Source organism: Giraffa tippelskirchi, chromosome 10 (genome assembly GCF_054371585.1).
Source record: "Giraffa tippelskirchi isolate mGirTip1 chromosome 10, T2T-mGirTip1v1.2.pri, whole genome shotgun sequence".
NCBI lineage: Eukaryota > Metazoa > Chordata > Mammalia > Artiodactyla > Giraffidae > Giraffa > Giraffa tippelskirchi.
The window spans coordinates 140,479,029-140,501,222 of NC_137284.1; the positions used below are offsets into that span (position 1 = coordinate 140,479,029).

The following is a 22,194-nucleotide window of genomic DNA, read 5'->3' on the forward strand; positions in this document are numbered from 1 at the left end:
AAAGAAGAAAATTTCTATGGGGACCCTGATCCTTAAGGGCATTCTACATACCTGATTCTTCATATGAGGATGTATGACTCTTGGGCATGGCTCTGTGTCCTGCTGGGAAAGATTGAAGGCAGGAGAAGAAGGGGACGACAGAGGATGAGATGGTTGGATGGTGTCACCGACTCGATGGACATGAGTTTGAGCAAGTTTAGGGAGTTAGTGATGGACAAGGAAGCCTGGTGTGCTGCAGTCCATGGGATTGCAAAGGGTTGGACATGACTGAGTGACTGAACTGAACTGAACTGTGTCCTGCGGTGGGAGGGCCCTGATGAAACTGAGTTACTGCAGGCATAGCTTTCTCAAAGACTCTTAGACTAGAGATTCTGAAGAGTAGAGAGTCAGAACACAGAGCCCTCCAGAGGACTATGGACTCCCTGGGCCTCTTCCTCCTCTGTCCACTCTTCTACAACACAGTACACAGGCAGGCAATTCCAGGAGGGTTGCAGGTCCTCAGAAGCTCTCAAATTAGGAACTCTATCAATGAAATTCTATGGCTTCTTGACCTCTATATTCTAGGATACAAATCAGGAAGAACTCAAAAAATATAAATAGTAGCATTATGCAGGGCACAGAAAATCTCAGATGGTGGGCTGCGATAAGTTAATCAGTGTCTCTTGAAAAAGAGACTTTATGGTTCAAGTATAATGCTGAAACATGGCATGCAGTATTCTCATCTTGGAAGCTGAGAATGTACATAAACTCAGAGAAGGACTACAGTAAAGAAATCTGTTCTGCTTAGTTAAGCTTAACATTCTTCAAAATTACTTGGCCAAGAACCCATCTCACTTCCTGACTAACACGTTAATTTTAAAAGTTATCTAGCACCTACTATGTGCCAAGCACTATTATGGTGATCAACAAGTAGAAACAGTTCTGGTCTTTATGGAACTCACATATTTAACATTTATTTCCAAAGATTGCCACTGAAGGTAACTGGTTTATTGGGTCTTTATCTGAGCCTTTAACCTGATGAATCTCTTCAACCCACAAAATTCCCCTCTAAATCCCTTGATCTTTAGACTGTGAAGGAACAAAAATCGTGGCTTTCTCCTCACAAAACAGTTGTGCTCTGGAAGAAAGCCTGGCAAAGCCTACATGGATCCACTGTGGCAATCAAAAGCTCTGTACCAGATGCCAACAGGTGTTGGCGCTGTTTGTATTCGTCACTGTATCTACGTACAGTGCCTGTCTCACTAGCGGAGATTATCAAATGTGTGTTTGAATGAATGGTGAATGTCGAGGATCCCCTCAAACCCTCCCCTGCCAATTCTGATAAACACCACCAAGGTTAAACCCCTATCTTAGTCTCCATGGTCAGGTTAGATTTAAATTCCCTTCATTTCATGCTGTCCTTACCATGCCAATTTGCTTTACATGCCAAGTTCAGATATGGGCACTTTTTATTTTATTTTGTTATGAGATAATATTATTTGCAAATGTTTTATGACCAAATACATCTTTCTTAATGAAGCTAATGTGTTGAGATGTAATCCCTTACAGAGGCACAGCTGGCTCATGGTCTGGACATAAAACTGAGATTCAAGAGCATTTTCCAATACCAGCCCTGCAATTTCCTTTAAAAGAATTAATATTCACGCATTTTAATTCTTCAGTCAGGAAAATAGGGAAATGAGCACTGGCTGGTTTGCCTAAATGGAGTGCATTTGAAATTTATAAATAAACACAGTATCAAGAAGCAAAACAATCACTAATGATGAAATTGGATGCAAAGAAAAATCAAGAGATTTAGCTCATTTTCAATCACATACACAGGAAATACACAGGAAACACAGAATGCCTTCCTGGCTGCAACATTCTTATCAATAGCAAGAAAAGATCCCAGAGAAAGGAAAGAGGGTATTAATTGTTTTTCAAAGCAAACAGCCTACTGAGCCTCCCTAGACAGAACAAACAGAATCTTTAAAAGCAGAATTAATTTTCCCTAGATTTCATCACACTTCATTTCTCTACCTTGTCTTTACACATTCAAGTGGCATATCATTTGAAAAACTGTCATGGTAAACAGAATCTATTTTACTGTACAGTCTCTCATAAGGTAAAGGAGATGTGAAGAGCTGAGAAAGTATGCAGCCCGTATTGTTGGCATCTTAGCACTTATGATCATTACAAGCACTCACAGAAGGGCAATACTGGGCTTTAAAGCTGGAACTGCACATGATCTCTTTCTCAGAGCCCTGGGGCCATTGCTGCAAAGCACAGTGGTCAGTTCTAAGCTCTGAATAGAGAAAAGGAAGAGATCATTAGATTATAATTTCCATGCACAATTGCTACAAGTATTTCCTAACCAACAGGATTAATATGAAAGCAAGATCCCAGAATAAAGCTGCTCAGCAGAGAGGATGGAAGTTTAGTGTCTTGTAAATTTGATTTCCCTGAAAGCCCCGACACATCATAATAGTGAAATCCTATTTACTGTAGCAAGCAGGATGGATAATGCTATTTAATACCTGGTGTACTTTATGCCATCAGCTCATAGCTTTGTACTCCACATTCTCATCTTACCTTAAGGTTAATACTTCTTGACAGCCTACATGGTAAATAGAGCCCCAAATTAAGTGCTGATCCCATGATTTGCAAATCTTTCCTCTAAAGATAGGCACAGAAAAACTGGCTCCAGTTAAAACGATCATTTTAACAGGATGCACTTTTAACAGCTCATCCTGGAAAAAAAAATGTAAGTCTCATATCCCTAAAGCCAGATTAAAAAAGCATTTCAAGGTTACCCATGGCACATTTCCCATTAGAAAACTCAGAGAGGTTAACAGAAACGCCAGTGCGTTTGGAGGACTTGTTGAATAATGAATTAAGGATAAGACCCCCACTGTATCGATTTTCTTGCCACTACAGAACAAAATAGGAAAGAAAAAAAAAAGAAAAGTCCATCCTCCTTGCTACTTTTGGAAAGTCTGCAATAATAAACTTCCTTTAGGGAGCCCAGTAAAAGTGTAGAAGGGTTCAGTCTCTGAACTTAAGTTATAAATAACTGTTTCAATTATACTAACAAGAGATATAGTGATACTGAGCCTTATTAATTTCTCTACCTAACCGCTAACATCTAAGTACATTTATTTGAACTATCAATACTTGTTAATGATTAAAAAAAAAAAACTCATCGAGTAACTAAAGTGTATGCTAAAAACCACTTCACTGAAATCTCTGTCATTTGTAACAGCAATACAATTAAAAGTGACATTGCCTTCAACGTACAAATTCTTGGACAAGAGAGCTTTGTCTGTTTCTTGCAACTCTTGGTAACTAGAGAAACTGCCCTGGTTTCAAGATGAATGAGGAGGCCAGTACAAAATTCCAAGTATCAATGGAATAATCTCTCTCTCTAGATTGATAAGTGCAAACTAGCATAAACTACCAAGGAATATCTCCCACCAAGTAATGCTTTTAACTATTGAGTTAAACTTGCTATATCACAGCGCATGGCCAAAACATACACACAATTCAGTGTATATGAGCTACCCATATGACCTAGGATCATGGACAACTGTTTAGAAAGCACCTCAGAGGGAGAATATCAAAGGGCTTTTTTTTTATCCCTTAAATTGAGTCTAAGTAGTTATTGCCCTACACCCCCCTTAAAAAAAGAGTCTGACTGAAACTCTATCCTGTATTAATTTCTTGAAATGGCTGACCCAGCTCTACTCAATGAAATCTTTTTACAGTGACAGACTTCATCTGATAGTACAAACTGCACCAATAATTTCTTTCCATAAGGAGCACACGGAGCTGGCAATAACCTGTTGTCATTTCTCTTTATCATCATTCGTGGCATTTTCCCCCCAAGCTTTGAGGAGAGGAACACAGAAATGAAGGTACCAATTGACAAAGAAGAAGTCAAGCAATCAAAACAGCCAATTAATCATACAGATGAGCCTGACGCTGTGATGCAATAGAAGATACGCCACCCACTGTAAGTGAAAGGCTTTGAAAACTTGCTCATTTGATGTAAGCATGACCTTAGAATTTAATTAGCAACTCTCTCCACAGGTGATGAATTAGTAAAGCACTTTTCTTCTTAATGACAATTTATTTTTCACCATTCTCTTTGCATCACTCTCTTTCACTCAGCTTGTACAATTCCCTCTCCTTCTTAATTTTATGGGGTTGACGGCAGTGCGTATGCAAATAGGTGCTGAAATCCAGAGGAACCTGCAAACTGGAAACAATACAAACTGCACTACCCTGTTGATCTGAACACTGTAATGGCATCCAACTAAGCTCTCTGATCTCCCTCGACTACTCGAGCCACTAGGGCTGTTATAGCTCTCTTCACTCTGTGCGAAACCCCACCATTCTTAGGAACGCCAAGAGCAAGTGGATTACGTAGAGCAACTCAATTCAAGCTTATAATTGAGAAGTCAGACATGGAAGACACATTCATCATAAAAGAATGCACATCTCTAGATATCCTGGGAGAGGGAGGGGTCCTTCATCCCAGAAGATCCTGGAAGAATCTGGTCTCTGAACTTTTATACCATGGCCTTAGTCCTGCCTCTCCATTCTTTTCCAGAGGGCTAAGAGACTTTGGGAAAATACACATTCTTCTGAAGAACATCCAGGCAACGGATGTTTCAGGAACAGGCAAATTCAGATTTTCATGAAATAACCATCAAACAGCTGATAAAACAGAAAATTTGTTTTCATCCTAGAAATGGAGTGAGATGACTATCCCGTAGCGACACTGTGAACCTATGAATGAATGGGATGCCCCAAGGACATTTCTAAACTGTTTGAATGACTATGAATTTCTTCCTTCAAAGTACAATCAGTACAACTAGACATTAAAGTGATTCTTGGGGGTGTCATGCCACAGTTGCTAAGTAATATGACCTTGCTGCTGCCCTTTTGGTCAGATTTTCCCAGGAAGTGCCAAATCCTGGGGGGAAAATTAAACATTTTGAATGCTAAACACTTCCAGGTTATATGGTAACAATGATCAAGTTTTAACATCAGGACCTAAAACACTGTATTAGAAGCCACAAGGAGTTAAGCTACTACCCATAGAACTAACAAAGCAATCAGCAGGATTTAACTTCTAAAGTGCAGAACTGACAAACATTAAAGATGGTACTGGACAATGGCTAACAGCTCAGGTGTTGGACCTGGTTCAAATTCAGGTCACATTTGACTAGATGCGTGCGTATGTGCTCTGTCGTTTCAGTCCTGTCTGACTCTTTCTGACCCCATGGACTGAGCAGCCCATCAGGCTCCTCTGTCCAGGGGATTCTACAGGCAAGAATACTGGAGTGGGTAGCCATTTCATTCTCCAGGGGATCGTCCCAATCTAGGGACGGAACTTGTATCTTCCGCGGCTCCTTCACTGCAGATGGGTTTTTTCTCGCTGAGCCACCTAGGAAGCCCTTTGTCTGTATATTCTCAGGCAAATTACTTGAACCTGTAGGATCTTCACCTAAACAACAGGATTGACAGCCTCCTAGGGTTGTTTATGAGAATAAAATGATATAATCCATGCAAAGTGCCCAGCACAACATAAATACTCAAAAGACGTTACTGTTAGCTACGAGGATGATGAAGACGCTATACGTATCCAGATATTCAAAGTTAAACTTGATATTTTCATAGGATTCAGTTCAGTTCAGTTGCTCAGTTGTGTCCGACCATTTGTGACCCCATGAACCACAGCACACCAGGCCTCCCTGTCCATCACCAACTCCCGGAGTTCACCCGAACCTATGTCCATTGAGTCGGTGATGCCATCCAACCATCTCATCCTATCTCATAGGATAGATTAAGATTATTAATTTAACTAATGAAAAAGAAACTAAATATTTTGCAAATACTTACAAACTGTGCATGAATGGCTTGGATCTAACCTTATGGCATAAACTTAGGAACTGCAGGATTCATTCACTGCATGTGAGTTGTGTAAAATACAGAAATAAGAAAATGATTTTATCCTTAAGGTGCTAACCAGATAAACACAGACTACTAATCACAATCAGCATAAACATGGCACATTAAGAGAGACATATAAAGCATTATGGAGAATTACCATATGGACTGGCATTATGGACTGGCAAGTGAAAGTGGCTCAGTTGTGTGCAACTCTGCAACCCCACGGACTGTAGCCCGCCAGCCTCTGCTGTTCATGCAATTCTCCAGGCAAGAAGACTGGAGTGGGTTGCCATTCCCTTCTCCAGGGGATCTTCCCAACCCAGTGATCAAACCCAGGTCTCCTGCTTTGCAGGTGGATTCTTTACCATGTGAACCACCAGAGAAACCCCAGCTGCTGCTGCTGCTGCTAAGTCACTTCAGTCGTGTCCGACTCTGTGCGACCCCAAAGATGGCAGCCCACCAGGCTCCGCCGTCCCTGAGATTCTCCAGGCAAGAATACTGGAGTGGGTTGCCATTTCCTTCTCCAGTGCATGAAAGGGAAAAGTGGAAGTGAAGTCGCTCAGTCGTGTCCGACTCTTAGCGACCTCATGGACTGTAGCCTACCAGGCTCCTCCGTCCATGGGATTTTCCAGGCAAGAGTACTAGAGTGGGGTGCCATTGCCTTCTCTGGAGAAACCCCAGAGGGACTGTCAAAGCATCTTAAAAACATTTAAGAACATTTTCCTTGAAAGCTGCCCCGTGATTCCTTTCATCAATCACCGATCAGGAATTAATATTCTCAAGCTTCTTACATCAACCACCGGGAATTGACACTCAAGCTTTTTTCAGTTAGGGCATACCTACATGAGGTAGGAAAGAGCTTAACAAATATAAGCTGTTGCCACTTAAACAATACGTATTTTTCGGCAGTATACTAACGCATATATATGGAATTTAGAAAGATGGTAATGATGACCCTATATGCGAGATAGCAAAAGAGACACAGATGTAAAGAACAGTCTTTTGGACTCTGGGAGAAGGCAAGGGTGGGATGATTTGAGAGAATAGCATTGAAACATGTATATTAACAAATGTGAAACAGATCGCCAGTCCAGGTTTGATGCATGAGACAGGGTGCTCAGGGCTGGTGCACTGGGATGACCCTGAGGGATGGGATGGGGAGGGAGGTGGGAGGGGGGTTCAGGATGGGGAACACATGTACATCCATGGCTAATTCACGTCAATGTATGGCAAAACCACTACAATATTGTAAAGCAATTAGCCTTCAATTAAAATAATTTTTTTTTAATGAAAAAAAAAAAAGGATACGTATTTTCAGGATTTCCCTGGTGGTCCAGTGGCTAGGGCTCCGCACTCCCAATGCAGGGGGCCCAGGGTTCAATCCCTGGTCAGGGCAGTGGATCCCACATGCTGCAATGAAGATCAAAGATTCAGGGTGCCACAACTAAGGCCCAGTGCAGCCAAAGAAATAAATATTTTTTATAAAAAGAATATTTTCCACTGTGTGTAAGATACTAAAAATCATAAAATTACTTTCATGGTATTCAACCTCCTGGTGTCTTCTGTCCATTTCTGTAATATCTTATTTTTGTTTATTACTACCATTCCTAAAAGTACCTAAGCTGAATTTTTTCCAGTTGGATTTCACCTTGGAATATTTGAGAGACATTTAGGTGTGCAAAGATGAAGCACTTTCTAAACTTAATGCAAAAGATTGTAAGGAGGATTTTTCTTGTGATGACAGTGCAAAAAGTATAATGTTTAACTATTTCTGTTAGAAATTCTGCACTTTGTGTTGAAAGATGCAAAACACGGAATCCAGCAGTGGCTAATTTAAGGAAAAATGGTTGCAGTATTATATAAGTTGCAGAATCACTTAACCAACTATGAAGTCCAGGTTCCTGTTTAAAAATGTAAGTTTAAAAGTGGATACAAGAACTTATCTTTCTCTGTTTTAACTAGATGAACTGGTGAAACCATCAACTGAATACTAGGTGGTCTATTAAAGGAGAGGGGACATGGAATCTTGTACAGTCATTCCCAGGATGATTTCTAAGACCACCATACCATCTGCCTGTCAGCTACATTAGCAGCCATAGTAATTGTATACATTATCACTTGTTAAAAATTTATTTATTTTTTATTGAAGGATAATTGCTTTATAGAATTTTGCTGTTTTCTGTCAAACCTCAACATGAATCAGCCATAGGTATACATATATCCCCTCCCTTTTGAAACTCCCTCCCATCTCCCTCCCCATCCCACCCCTCTAGGTTGATAAAGAGCCCCTGTTTGAGTTTCCTGAGACATAACAGCAAATTTCCGTTGGCTGTCTATTTTACATATGGTAATGTAAGTTTCCATGTTACTCTTTCCACACATCTCACCCTCTCCTCCCCTCTCCCCATGTCTATAACTCTATTCTCTGTCTGTTTCTCCATTACTGCCCTGTAAATAAATTCTTCAGTACCATTTTTTCTAGATTCCCTATATATGTGTTAGAATACGGTATTTATCTTTCTCTGACTCACTTCACTCTGTATAAAAGGTTCTAGGTTCATCCACCTCATCAGAACTGACCCAAACGTTCCTTTCTATGGTTGAGTGATATTCCATTGTGTATATGTACCATAACTTCTTTATCCATTCATCTGTCGATGGACATCTAGGTTGCTTCCATGTTCTAGCTATTGTAAATAGTGCTACAATGAACAATAGGATACTTGTGTCTGTTTCAATTTGATTTCCTCAGAGTATATGCCTATGAGTGGGATTGCTGGGTCATATGGTGGTTTTAAAATCCTAGTTTTTTTAAGGAATCTCCATACCACCTTCCATAGTTGCTGTATCAATTTACATTCCCACCAACAGTGCAAGAGCGTTCCCTTTTCTCCACACCCTCTCCAGCATTTATTGTTTGTAGACTTTTTGATGAAGGCCATTCTGACCGCTGTGAGGTGATACCTCATTGTAGTTTTGATTTGCAGTACGCTAATAATGAGCAATGTTGAGCATCTATCTTTTCATGTGTTTGTTAACCATTTGTACATTATCACTTTTTGATGACTCATAATCTTATTACTCAGCTATTCATTTTCATTGACTTGATGCAAATTTCATGATGCAACTACAGCATGATATCCGTAAGAGTTATTTTAATATCTCATTGTGCTTCTTTTACTTTAAAGTGAGAAATTTATGGTCATTTGAGAATATGAACCCTCGTCTACTGAGCATTTGAAACACAAGCAGTTCTGTAATACAGCTTGGGATGTCTCTAGATTCTACTTTAATACACTCCTTATCAATTAGACATTCCCTTAGTGTGAATGGAGCTTTCTCCTCCCATATCAGCTGATTCCCCAGACATCTGAGATAATTTCTTCCTTTCTCCAACTCAGGAGGAGTAATAAGTGTAATTTAACTGTACACCAATTTCACCCTTCTTAGAACCAATATGCAAAGATATCAACTCTTCACTGACAAAGAAAGTCAAAGCCATTTTAAAGTTTTTCAAATACTTGTTTCATTGCAAATGTTGACAGTTTTATCAAAGCTGACCTGGATGTGAAGTAAACTTTTTAAGAATGTGAGAGGTACTGCATGTGGTGGAGGCTTAGTTGCTAAGTTGTGGTCTGACTCTTTGTGACCTCATGGACTGTAGACCACCAGTCTCCTCTGATCCATGGGATTCTCCAGGCAAGAATACTGGAGTGGATTGCCTTGTCCTTCTCCAGGGGATCTTTCCAACCTAGGGATCAAACCCATTTCTCTTATGTTTCCTGCATTGACAGCTGGGTTTTTTACCAGTAGCGCCATCTTTAATTAGCTAAGAGTAAATCCATCCTCTCAGGGCCTCAAACCAATCACTGAATATCTCTAGGAAATTGGTCATTTATGAGAAATGGGTGAATATTTATCAGTGCCTTTTCTTGTATGTAACAGTGATTGATGAGAACTTCAAAACATACCTAGCACAGTTAATACTTTAAGGCAAAGGAAACCATCATTGGGTGGGGGAAAAGCAGGTTCCTGGTTAATCACCTGAAAAACTTGCAGTTGTTCGTTTGATTCAGATAATATTTACTCATTACCTCAGAAACAGTGTTCAGGATAGAAGTCGAAGAAGAGCTACCACTGACTGAACGGTTACTCTGTCCTGGACAGTCTTACAGGTGATTTATGAGAATTATCTCATTTTACAAATTAGTGAGCTAGGTACTACTAAATCCTCAGTTTATAGCTGAGGAAACCTAGAGTTTACGTAAGATACTCCGAGATAGGCAGCAGGTAAATTCCAGTTCAGGGACTTGAATCTAAGCCCCCAGATGTCAGAACCGGTGCACTAAATCAGTCCTCTGCAAACCATAGCTCAAGGGTCATTTCTCGTTGGCATAAATGTGTTTATTGCAATGATTCCTATTTTGATTAATAAAGATATATTTGAACCTAGTTATAATGATTTAAAATTTCACAGTCCAAAACCACAGTTACCTTTGCATCAACCTAATAAGTCCCTCCTGCTTCAGTTCTTACTGAAGACAGCAACTCACAAACCATCTAGCCTTTCCAAACGTGTCAGGCACAACCCTGCTTCAGGGCTTGGTCCTGGCCAGCTTCCCACACCCAGACACCTCTTAGAAAGGTCCCTCCACCCAGCCCCGCATCTACGTTCCCAGGCCCTGGGACGCCTCTTTCCACTTCACTGTTTGCATGTTATTATAATCTGCCATTCAACATGCTGACAGGGTTTTAATGAATTTCAGCTCCACAAGGGCAGCAGTTTAGCTCACTTTCTTCATTAGCTTATCTCTGGCACTATCAGGGCCTGACATATACAAGACTGACATATACATACATCTGCTGAATCGATGAGAAAATGGTCCCTACATTCAAGAAGTACTAAGTTCAGTGACATAGAGAGAGGTGAAGGCAACATACAAATATCTGTACTGAATGCAGTTTGATAGTCTATTTCTTAGTTTACCTACTTTTTTACTAAACATGCTATTCCAAATCAAATTTGGAGGTCTCAATCAAAGCAAAGAGAAAACTAGCTTTGCAACCTCATGGTCTAGGTATGAAATTACCCTAGACAATAAAATATTTCATTGAACAAGGGCACTGATTGGGTCCCCAAATTTCCAATCTTAAGCCCACTGCCTCCTCCTGTTTCAGTCTCAATTTCCTCCAGTCTTTGTCGAATTCCATAGTCATGGAGACCAGAGGTACTTCCTCCACTCTCCATCTTAACTCTTCTCCTGTTCAGCTCCTGTCCATCAGTTTTGAAAAAGACATTCATTTCTTGGCCACAAGTGCAAAGAAACTGAGCTTTCACAAAGACAGTTTATCCTTCAAAACATTTCCGCTTCTAAGAACGTGCTCAAGTTTAGTCAATGTTTGGGAGAGCCCAGAATAGCACTCTACTGCTTGACCTGGAGACAATGCAGCTTCTAAACGTATAGGGGAAAATATTTGGGTGGAGTTCCTGAGTAGTAAAATGTTATCAACGAACCAGTAACACAACAATACGCAAAACTACCAAAGTAGAAATAACATTATCTTGGAGAATGATCGGCCTGGTTGGCTTCTTTACTTCCTGGCCACTTTTTAACTAGGAAAAGTGGTTACAGTTCTAACGTATTGATTTTTAAATACACCCATGGGAACACTGCAGATGTGGTTAAGAGAAGAGAATCACTGACAAGAAACAGCCATACCCTCTCCTCCAGTCTAGCCAGCTGCTCTTTGTAGAACGCATCCTGCTTCTTTATCACCCGATCTTTCTCTTCCAGCTGCTTAGCCTAAAAAAAGAAGTGAAAAATATATTAAGAAAAAGCAGTAACAGCAAAGCAAAAGTTAAGTATAAATTGCATTAGAAATATGTATACAAAGATGAAGATTTTTTTGCAGGCTAGTAGGTCTCTACCATAGAAAAAACATTTATAAGATGATGATTGCTGTATTTAAATGTAAAGAATGGGCTTGCATTGTATTTTTTTAAACTGTAACAGCTGTGTCCTACTTTGTCCAAATGTTTCTGATAATGTGAATACAGCACAGACAGTTTTATTTAACTTCTCTTTCGAAGAATAATTTCAAGGATTAATATTTTGCTTAATAAAACTTTGATTTTTATCCCAGGCAAAAGACACAGAGTTATTAACCTTTCTTGAGCAATAAAAAAATGCCTATATAACATTTTGTACATAAACCTTACGTACGAGAACCCTTAAAATACCCAGTGAAACCAGCATATAAATAAATATATCGGTATGCTTCTTTTTTAATGGCATAGTTGTCTTTGGCAAAAAGGGCAAAAACCATTCTAATTCTTTATTTGAATAATTTTAAGTAATTAAAAGTAAAATAATAAAAGTAATTTTATAACTCTTAGTTACCCTAATTTATCTTTTTTATTAAATTAAAAATCAAGCAATAAAATCTTTATCCTTGAAAAAAATAATGCTTTGTTATGGATGTTTTTGAAGCTAAATTAAAAATGCATTTCTTTGAAATCTTGCCATTTGGGACAAAGCGGATGGACTGAGAGGGTATTATGGTAAGTAAAATAAGGCAGATAGAGAAAGGCAAATACTGTATGATTTCACTATATGTGAAATCTAAAAATCAAAACGAACAAATACAGCCAAACAGAAACAGAGTCATAGGTAGAGGGAAGAAACAGGTGGTTGTCAGACAGGAGGCACCTGGGGGAGGAGAAAAATAAGTGAGGGTGATTAAGAGATACAAATTTTCAGTTACAAAATGAATGATTCACAAATGTGACATGTACTCCAGTTGGGGGATGTAGTCTATGAGTCTATAATTATGTAATACCTCTGCACGGTGACAGATGGCAACCAGACTTATCATGATGACCATCTTCCAATATACAGAAATATCAAATCACAATGCTGTACACCAAGAACTAACACAGTGCTGCAGGTCAACTATACTTCAAAAACAAACAAATGAAAACACTCAGAGAAAAAGAGATCATATTTGTAGCTACCAGAGGTGAGGGGAAGAGAGAGGGGTAAATAGATGATGGTGATCAGAAGACAAAAATTTCCAGTTATAAGATAAATTAACATTAGGATTGTAATGTCCAACGTGATAAGATCATTAATACTGTTCTACCTTATAAAGATCATAAGAGAGTAAATCCTATGAGTTCCCATCACAAGGGAAAACATATTTTTCTACTTCTTTAATGTTGTGTCTGTATGAGATGATGGGTATTTACTAAACATTGTGGTCATCACTGCAGGAGGTATGTAAGTCAAATCATTGTTATGCTGTACACCTCACACTTACACAGTACTGTATGTCAATCATATCTCAATAAAACTGGGGGAGGGACAATGAAAAATGCATTTCTTAAACTGCTGTTTCTATTTTTATTATATTTAAATGACCTTTATTTCTGAGAACAAACCTCCCTACATCACCCATGTTAGAAAAGTTTTTAAAATATTTTTTGGTCAATGTTGAATGTTGAACACAAGCCTGACTAGAAATTTTAAGAAATAAGCAAAATACATATTTTGGCATTCCCATTCTTTTGCCATGCAATGTGATCAAGGTTCACCTGGCTCAACCTGTGTAGAGGAGACTGTCACTACACACTTAACTTAGGTGAGTTCATTTGCACATTTGTTGTAGGTAATTGTTTTGCTACTTACTTTGATTTCAATATCCTGTGGCATGTAAAAAACAGAGAAATAGTTATTTACCAGGAGAAACACTTTTCCCCTTAATGTCAACCAAGAAATCAGATGGATAGTATTTACCTAAAACGCAAACCAAAGATGACAATGGGGAAAAAAATAAGAGGACTTGCTTAACTTGGCACATATTTGAAAATTATTGTACTATTAAATACTGTTTGAATAGAAGATTTCAATCAAAAGTTCATGCTGCTTGAAAGCATAAGAATAATTTAGAAACCAAATAATGAGATTAAATAAAAAATACACACATATGCAAGCACATAATCTACGGTTCCTTGACATAACAGTAAAAACCTTACTAGTCTAACAGGAGTATAAGAGTAGCAGTAATAACAGAGTAGTAATGGAGTAATAATAGACTAGTAGCAATGGAGAAAGAATTTTTGATAAAATTATGTGTAAAGAAAATATGCAAGACTATATGATCTAAAGAGGAAAGATCTGTCTAAATTCAACACATACCCCCCAAATATAAAGGAAATGCAGAAGGATGGATTTATGAAAACCTCCATAAAATAAAAAACATTAAACAAAATGAACAAGCAAATGAAAAGAAATATTAACTCCTAACAGTGAAATTAGTATTGCTCACATAAAGAGCACTTAAAAAATAAGCTCTCCACCCCCAAAAAGAGTCAAGAGAAAAACATCCAAGTGACATAGACTAGCAATCTGCACAAAAATGTACATAACACATTTAAAAAAAGCCCACAAGAAATCAAAAATGAAAACTAAAATAACAAAATTCCATAATTCATCTATCAGATTTAAAAATATAAAATAAAAATAATACTGCCCAAGATACATGAAAAACACACTCTTCAAGACACTGTTCGTCAGAATACAAATTGGCATAAGCATTTTAAAACTCAGTTTAACAAAATGTAAATAAGTTTGAAAACCATACATATGCACTGAGATCTAAACACTCTACTTTTAGGACTTAAGTAATTATGGCAATATGCAAAGATATTCATGATAAGATTAATTAGAATTGCAAAGAAACAGAAACAAAACCCAATCTAACGGTTAAATTAAAATATACTCAAAAATATACTAAGTAAAAAAAGAAAGAGTATAAACAGAAAGGGGAGTATGATCTCTTTTTTTGTAGGGAAGAAGAAATAAAAGACCAGAAGGATATTCAACAAAATGTCAACAGAGGTTATAGCAGGGTGGTAAGCTTATGGGGGGGTTTCTAATTATTTTTTTCCTTATATTTTCCATATTAAAAATAAACACACTTCGTAGGCAAAAGAGAAAGGAGGGAATTTTCTGAGGTGAGGAAACAATTCTCCTTCTTGATTATGGTAGTTAGACAAGTGCATGCATTTGTCAAAACTCAAACAGTGTATCACAAAAGAGTGAATTTAACAATATAAAATTTTTAAGTTGCTCCAAATAAAGCATATTAAAATTTATGAAAATAATTTTATAAATATATGCATATCTTTACTAATGTTAATTTGCTTATTGGTTAGCTAATTTCACTTCTAGGCATTTAATTCTAAGAAATACTAAGAAAAGCACACAAAAATTTATATCTAAGAAAATGCTGCCAACATTATTTTAAAGCAACAAAATACTAGGAACAACAGAGGTTTGTGTAAATAAGATATGGTCCAACAACAGGCTCTTTATTATAAAGACTTGCGTCTGGCCATAATGATCAAACATTGAGAGCCATTAAAAACTACTGCTTTAATAGAATAATTGATTCCTTTAACTCAAAATATTAAGGGGAGCGGAATGATCACAAATTACCATGTACACTAAATTCCTAATTTTGGTTAAGAAACGGGGGTGGGGGACTGAAGGGAAGGACAGGAAAAACTGAGCATCTGGTTATGTAGACCCAGAAAAAGTGTAATATATGCTGAGATGTTAACAGTGGATATAATATGCACAGCAGGATAATGTTCTTACTTAGACTATTCTCTATTTTCCAAAATCTCTGTAACAAAGTTGTATTTCTTTAATCAAAAAAATTTTAAACATTATTATCACATACATTTATCTGTGATTATTAGATAGAAATAAAACATGGTACAAAAAACAAAAGAGTGAGTGATTAAGTGGCTATACTAACAAACAAAAAAATTGAACAACTTAAACAGTTATTTACAGCATGGAAAATTATTTTACCTAGTAAATGCTTAATGTATAAGGATTATCTCCCCATTCAATGCATGACATTATCAACCATGGTTCTTAAACCATTTACACTAGATAATGTTGCTTTTGTTCACACAGTGCTGCACACTGAGATTTCTTTTTTTAGGGAAAAAAATGTAATAGATATTCTATTATGGCTATTTAGAAAACATTACGAATTAAGTATCACAAGTATACAGCTTTGGCCTAAAAGAGACTACACTAACCACCAAATTTAATTTTGAAAGGTTGATTACCACCTAAATGAAAGATATGCAGAGACACCCACATCTTAAGATGTAATCCTTGGAATTTTGTTCAAGAAACAAGACAAAAGGTGAGATATGCACACTAAAGACGAACCACCTCCAAAGACTTGAAAACACCCAACCACAGGCTGACATCACAGGTCTTTCCCTTAGATTGTCAACAGAATCAATAGCCTGAGGTCTGCTGGGGAGAAGAACAGGGCCAGAAACACGGCCACACCACCTCAGTGGCACACTGCTTTGAAACAGTTAATGTGAGGCTGGGAGAGAAAGTCACACAGTATGAACCTGGAAACTTAAATAAGCCTGGGATACACTGACTAAGCTAATAGCTACCGAGGATGAAGAGTCACACGCGACTTAAGAAAAAGCGGTAAACCAACTGCAGAGAATGAAACTTCCACGTGGAAATGTCTGACCGATGTGCAATCACTGTAAACGAACAAATGACAACGAAGAGGATTACAGCGTGATTCACTGTTACACGAGAATCGTTTCTTAGGGGAAAATATGGGTATAAAAAGTTTCCCCCCACCGTCGCTGGTTCGCTATTCCTTCTCAAGAAGTAATGTGTACTGATTAGTCTTCAGATTCTGTTAGATTTTGGATAATGTGATTGGGCTTGAAAACATGACAGAAAGCGCCTGAATGGATCATTATGGAAAACTGGAGTGTGCCATATACAAGAGAAAGAAAATAAGGAAATCGAATTTTAAGAAACCCAAGACATAAACATTTTGATGTTTGCACTCAGTGCTGGTAGCCAGATTCAAAACGAAATGTACTTATTTCCTTAAAGATTTTCCTCGTTTCACAAGAGACCTGAAGCTGTTAACGACAAACGATATAGTAAGCTAAGAGAAGTAAAAACTGGGATTCCGTCTGTGACATAAAGGTAGTTTCCCATTTACCTTTCCATGTATGTTCCTAGAGAAATCTTCATAGTGACGGATTTTGGGCATGGTAGCTCGGCCCTCTTAGACCTGGCTGCTCCAGGAGACTGAGATAAGAAACCCAGTACACAGCACTGGAAACGCAGTGACATCATAATCACGTAGCTCAGAGGAAGTACTGTTACTGCACACATCAAGTACAAGGCATGTAAGGGGAGAGTCAGTGCTATGGGAAAGCCTATATATTTTAAATGACGAAGTTCTTTAAAGGCCAGGATTCAATTTCAATACCTCAAGGTAGAAAACAAAGCAGGTATCAGCTCAATTTTCCATGGGATGATGTTATGAAGACAGAAATTACTAAAACTGAGAAAAGGCAACAATTCTAAAACAATCTAAACAGGAAATGCCTATAACTACATTTTCTATCATTTTAAATCTTGTAACAAATCTGATGCTTTTGAACTGTGGTGTTGGAGAAGTCTCTTGAGAGTCCCTTGGACTAGTAGGAGATCCAACCAGTCTATCCTCAAGGAAATCAGTCCTGAATATTCACTGGAAGGACTGATGCTGAAGCTGAAACTCCAATACTTTGGCTACCTGATGCGAAAAATGGACTTATTGGAAAAGACCCTGATGCTGGGAAAGATTGAAGGTGGGAGGAGAAGGGGACAAGAAAAGTTGAGATGGTTAGATGACATCACCGACTCGATGGACATCAGTTTGAGTAAGCTCCAGCAGTTGGTGATGGCCAGGGAAGCCTGGCGTGCTGCAGGCCGTGGGGTCACAAACAGTCAGACACGACTGAGCGAATGAACTGAACTGAACAAATCTGAAACACACGTATAATGTACTGGGAAAGATTTAATCTTTCCCAATCATAAGGATAATCTGTGGTAGGCAAAAGTCAATCTATACATCTGTCAACTCACACAGGCAAGCAAGAACAGGGAAAAGGGCTTTCTTCTGTGTTAGACCTACATCGAGCATGATACACAGGAAAATAAAACTACATGATGACACTAAGAGACAAAAAATGGAAATATCTGAAGTGGCTGAACCATAAACTTATAAAGTAATATTATATTTAGAAACTGTAGAACATGATCACTGTGAATATCAATTAGCCATAACAAAATAATTAAAGTGGCCATGTATTCAATTAGCTGAATACTAGACTTTTGTTACAAATGAAAAATTACATAGGGTTCACTGAGCTTTTATCAAGTGGCATTAATAAACAAAGAGTTATACTCAAAGCCTTGGTTTCCAAACCACATCAGAAGGTGACCTTCAAAAGGGTAACTCATGCAAGTGAACAATGTCCAACCCATTACCAACTTGAGCATACCTTTCAGTGACTACTTAGAGCATTAAACAGAAGCTACGAGCAAACCCCAGCCTGAAATGTTATGTTCACTAACACAGTTAAGAGCTGATGGAAGTTGAGTACAGGCCAAGGGATGAAAGACAAAGACCATTCTTCCAACAGACTTCTTGATCCCAAGTTTGGAAGTCACACTTAATCTCCCAGGATTTGATTAAATCCACTTGTTTCTGTTTGCTTTGTCTTCCCCAAAGGACCCTGGTCTACACGTCAGCTTTTTTCATATTGTCAACTTACTATAAACAGCCTACTGAATGTGTCCCCTGTCATTTGGGAGCGTATCTGCCTATTCTCTTGAAAAGAACAAAGGCAAAGATAAGTGGTCTTTCAAATTAAAAAGTAAACCAACAATGAAGTGAGGACGTTGTTAGGTACATACATTTAGAACAGAAAGCAACCTAGTAGTACCTTGCTTTCAATTTTTCCAGTAGTTCTCTCCTAACATTTGTGCAGATCATGCTACTTGACAAAAGCAGTGACATTAAGTGCTAGGTGAAATCACAAACAATGTTACAAGTTTTCTTCTATACTTTTAGAGAAGGAAAAAAAAAATTTTTAAATCACAGATTTACTTCCTCAGCTTTCCAGTGTAAGTCAGAACTTACCAGCACTATGACATACTTGGAAATCCACTTCATGAGGGGTCAGGAGACCAGGACACCCATTCGAGCTCAGCTAAATAACCAGGTGACCATGCACGGACCCAGTCCAGACCCCTATCAAGTTTTAAAACACCTTCTGAATGTTCTTCCTTCATGTGGTTTTTGTCACGTCATACCCTTGGTGCCTCTCACACCTTTACATCTAATAAAACTTTCCACGTGTCTCTCAGGGCACATATTTTTGACTTTGTCTTGTATTATACATGTTCACTTACCCACTGCTCCTATCGTCAACCTCAGACTTTCTAAGACAAGAAAAGAGACTTACTCCTCTATCTTCCACAAGGGAAACACTCAGGACATAGTAGCCAATATGAAATTAAGTGCCTTAAGGGGAAGAGTTTGTAGGAGGTGAGCAGACACAGTTTCTGGGAAACAAATCTGTCACAGCATGTGAGATTACTTCAAAGTACGAGGGCATCCTCAGTGGGATGGTATGTGTGCACGTTACTTAGATGAAGCTCTGAACTCGATGCTGCTGGCATATTAGTCAAGAATGCACAATCCAGAAGTGATCAGCAAGTAGTATTCTCATCAAAAACTCCACAATTTGGAAGCTCAAAACATACATATGGCCACAACCAGGGCTTCACCTATCCATATCTTGATCAACAGTGACATCTTGCTAGTTAGCACAGTGACTGTTGGAAATGAGATTTTATTAGAGAAAATGGTTCGTTAACTAGCATGATAAATATCAGGTGTTCTATTGGTAAAACGAAAACTATCAAAGAGATGTAAGGGTTAGTGAATGTATGTAAAGATACTCCTACATCTGTTGGTGCGAACAAGTTATGAGAATATGAGGTTATGAGAACAAGGCCGGTAGTTCTAACTTTAGGAACAGTGCCTCAGGCTTGATCTCTGAACAATCCTGTGTCCAGCCACTGGTTTAGGGCAGAGTCTCACCTTGGATACTACTACCATTTGGGGCCAGATCACCCCTTGCTGTAGAGAGCTGTCCTGTGCACTGCAGAATGTTTTGCAGTATTATCTGGCCTCTATGATGCCAGGAGCACCCCCTGGCTCTTTAGCTGTGAAAGACAGAAACATTCCCAGACAGTGCTCAATGTCCCCAGGAAGGCCAAACTGGCAACAGTTGAGAACACTGGTTTAAAAGGACTGCTGGTTGTCTGAGGCCAACTATAAGTAGTCACCTCTGCCACAGATGACCCATCCCTGCAAAGAGCACCTAAAAGAACAGACAACTGGGACTCCGTTGAGTTCTACAGATGAGGTGTATGAAGCATTTTGTACCTGCTTGCTAATAAAGTTCTATCAAGTAAATGCCTATATGTATGGCAGAACAGGGCTAGAGACCGGATCACGGTATAACTCGGTTGTAGAGTTGCCTGAAGGGTATAATGTAGAAAAGCAAGGTATATAAAGTAGTTAATCATGTCCCAGTTAGAGAAGAAACTGGAAGTTTGAATGCATGCTTTCTGAATTACATAGGAAAGGCACACAACAGGTCTTATCTTTTGCATGGCTCCCTGTAACAACAGAAGCGATGTCCATATAACATATAAGATTTGGAACCTATGTAACCAATATTCAGTTCAGGCAGAATTGGCGAGCACTGGTGCTGGAGGTTTAACATTTGTTCTTCCTGGGCAGTGACAACGCCAGACCTGTTGTTAAATATTTTATACAGCATTCCTTAGAACAGGCATGTTATGATTTTACATAGTTTCATGTTACAAGGCAACGTGATATTTCAATATGAAGTCTCAACATGAAACTTGCTGAAACATATCACCTCATCAGCTCAGTATCATATATTCTGTGCGCCTCTCAAAACAGCCATTTAAAAAGAGAACACACATCAAGATACCCAACACATAAGAAACAGTAAATAAATGCGGAAGCAAAAGGGAAATGAACTGTTAGCGTTTCAGAGTTCTCAGATGTGTAGTTTTTATTTTCTCTAATCACACTAGCTTATGCTCCTATATGACTATGGTGGACCAAGTGAATACAAACATGCATGGTCCAAGAGACCATGTGTAATTAGATTCAGCAGCTGCATAAAAACAAAGTTCCAGAAACCCAAGTTCTACAAAATATATAAGAACTCTATGTCAGAGAATTGTTAGTAAGCTCAGAAACTTCAAAGATGAGAACTGTATTTCAAGAGGAAAATGTGGTTAAAAAGGGTCATATTTAATAAAACTACTCTATGACTATAAGGACTGAGAGTAGGAAGGGGCTTTTATTATCAAATTCAGCTGCAGAACAGATTGGTGTTATAAGCCATTGAATGTTACCATTACATGTAAAGGCAGAGTGGTTTCTCTCTAGACCACAGCTGATACAGTGGAGGCATTGGAATTTGTAACCTAAGTCGCAATTATATTAAATCGTCTCTACTTCTTATTCCATATTGTGGGGAATAATACTTCCATTTCCAGGCACTTACAAATAATCTTGTTTTACCATGGAGATTAAAATCTCAGAAGCACTCTAACAGAGAGATGCTAGTTAAGCTGTACTATCTGTGCCAAGGTATTTGGTGTCACTGATCTGACAAATAAATTGGACAACAACATGGAGACGATTACTGTACAACTTCTGAATTCCTTTTCTTTGTATTAACTTGTATCTGTTCAGTTTAAATTTGGGTTTAATGCTCACATGATTGAAACCAATTGGCCAGAGTCAATCTCTCCTGTTGCAATCTACTTCACATTTGGAGCTGAAAAAAACGTCCAGATACCATCCAGCTCATTTTATAGGAAGTAAGAGGCTTCAAAGTCCCTGGTGTCAGAGGGAATTCTTTGAGGTCAGGAACAAAGTTGGTTCTCGGACCCCTGCCTCTTGACAGCAGTGCACACATCATCACTATCTAACCTTATTTCATGTTGGTTTGAGTTTAAGGGAAGACAACGTAAAGATGACCAGTCAAACATTGGTAGTCACATTTCAGCACTGCTCAACATAAAGAGACTTTTTACCAGTTAATGGAGAATAGCCTGAAAATGTCTTCAAAACCACCTATGTAGCTTATCACAGTTCAGCTCCTCTGGGATACAGATACTGAGATAGAATCAGAAGTAGAGGAAATTTACCAGGGGGAAGGGTAAGGGGGGGGAGAAGAAGACAGGGAGAGTCTTCTATGATGCTGTAGGTTTGACACCTGTGTTGGGAGACAAGGAA

The 22,194-nt window shown here is 38.4% G+C and overlaps 1 protein-coding gene across 4 annotated transcripts in view; it reads right to left on the bottom strand.

Annotated features, from left to right (window-relative positions):
* Positions 1-22,194, bottom strand: part of CHCHD3 (coiled-coil-helix-coiled-coil-helix domain containing 3) — a 289,394-nt gene that overhangs the window by 99,233 nt on the left and 167,967 nt on the right. For 3 of the 4 annotated variants that reach the window (XM_081532916.1, XM_081532914.1, XM_081532913.1), the window contains exon 5: positions 11,658-11,741. In XM_081532916.1, the coding sequence (XP_081389042.1) occupies positions 11,658-11,741 (84 nt within the window). Of the gene's footprint in view, positions 1-11,657; positions 11,742-13,625; positions 13,641-22,194 lie in introns of all 4 variants that reach the window. The other variant, XM_081532915.1, reaches the window with a different exon arrangement.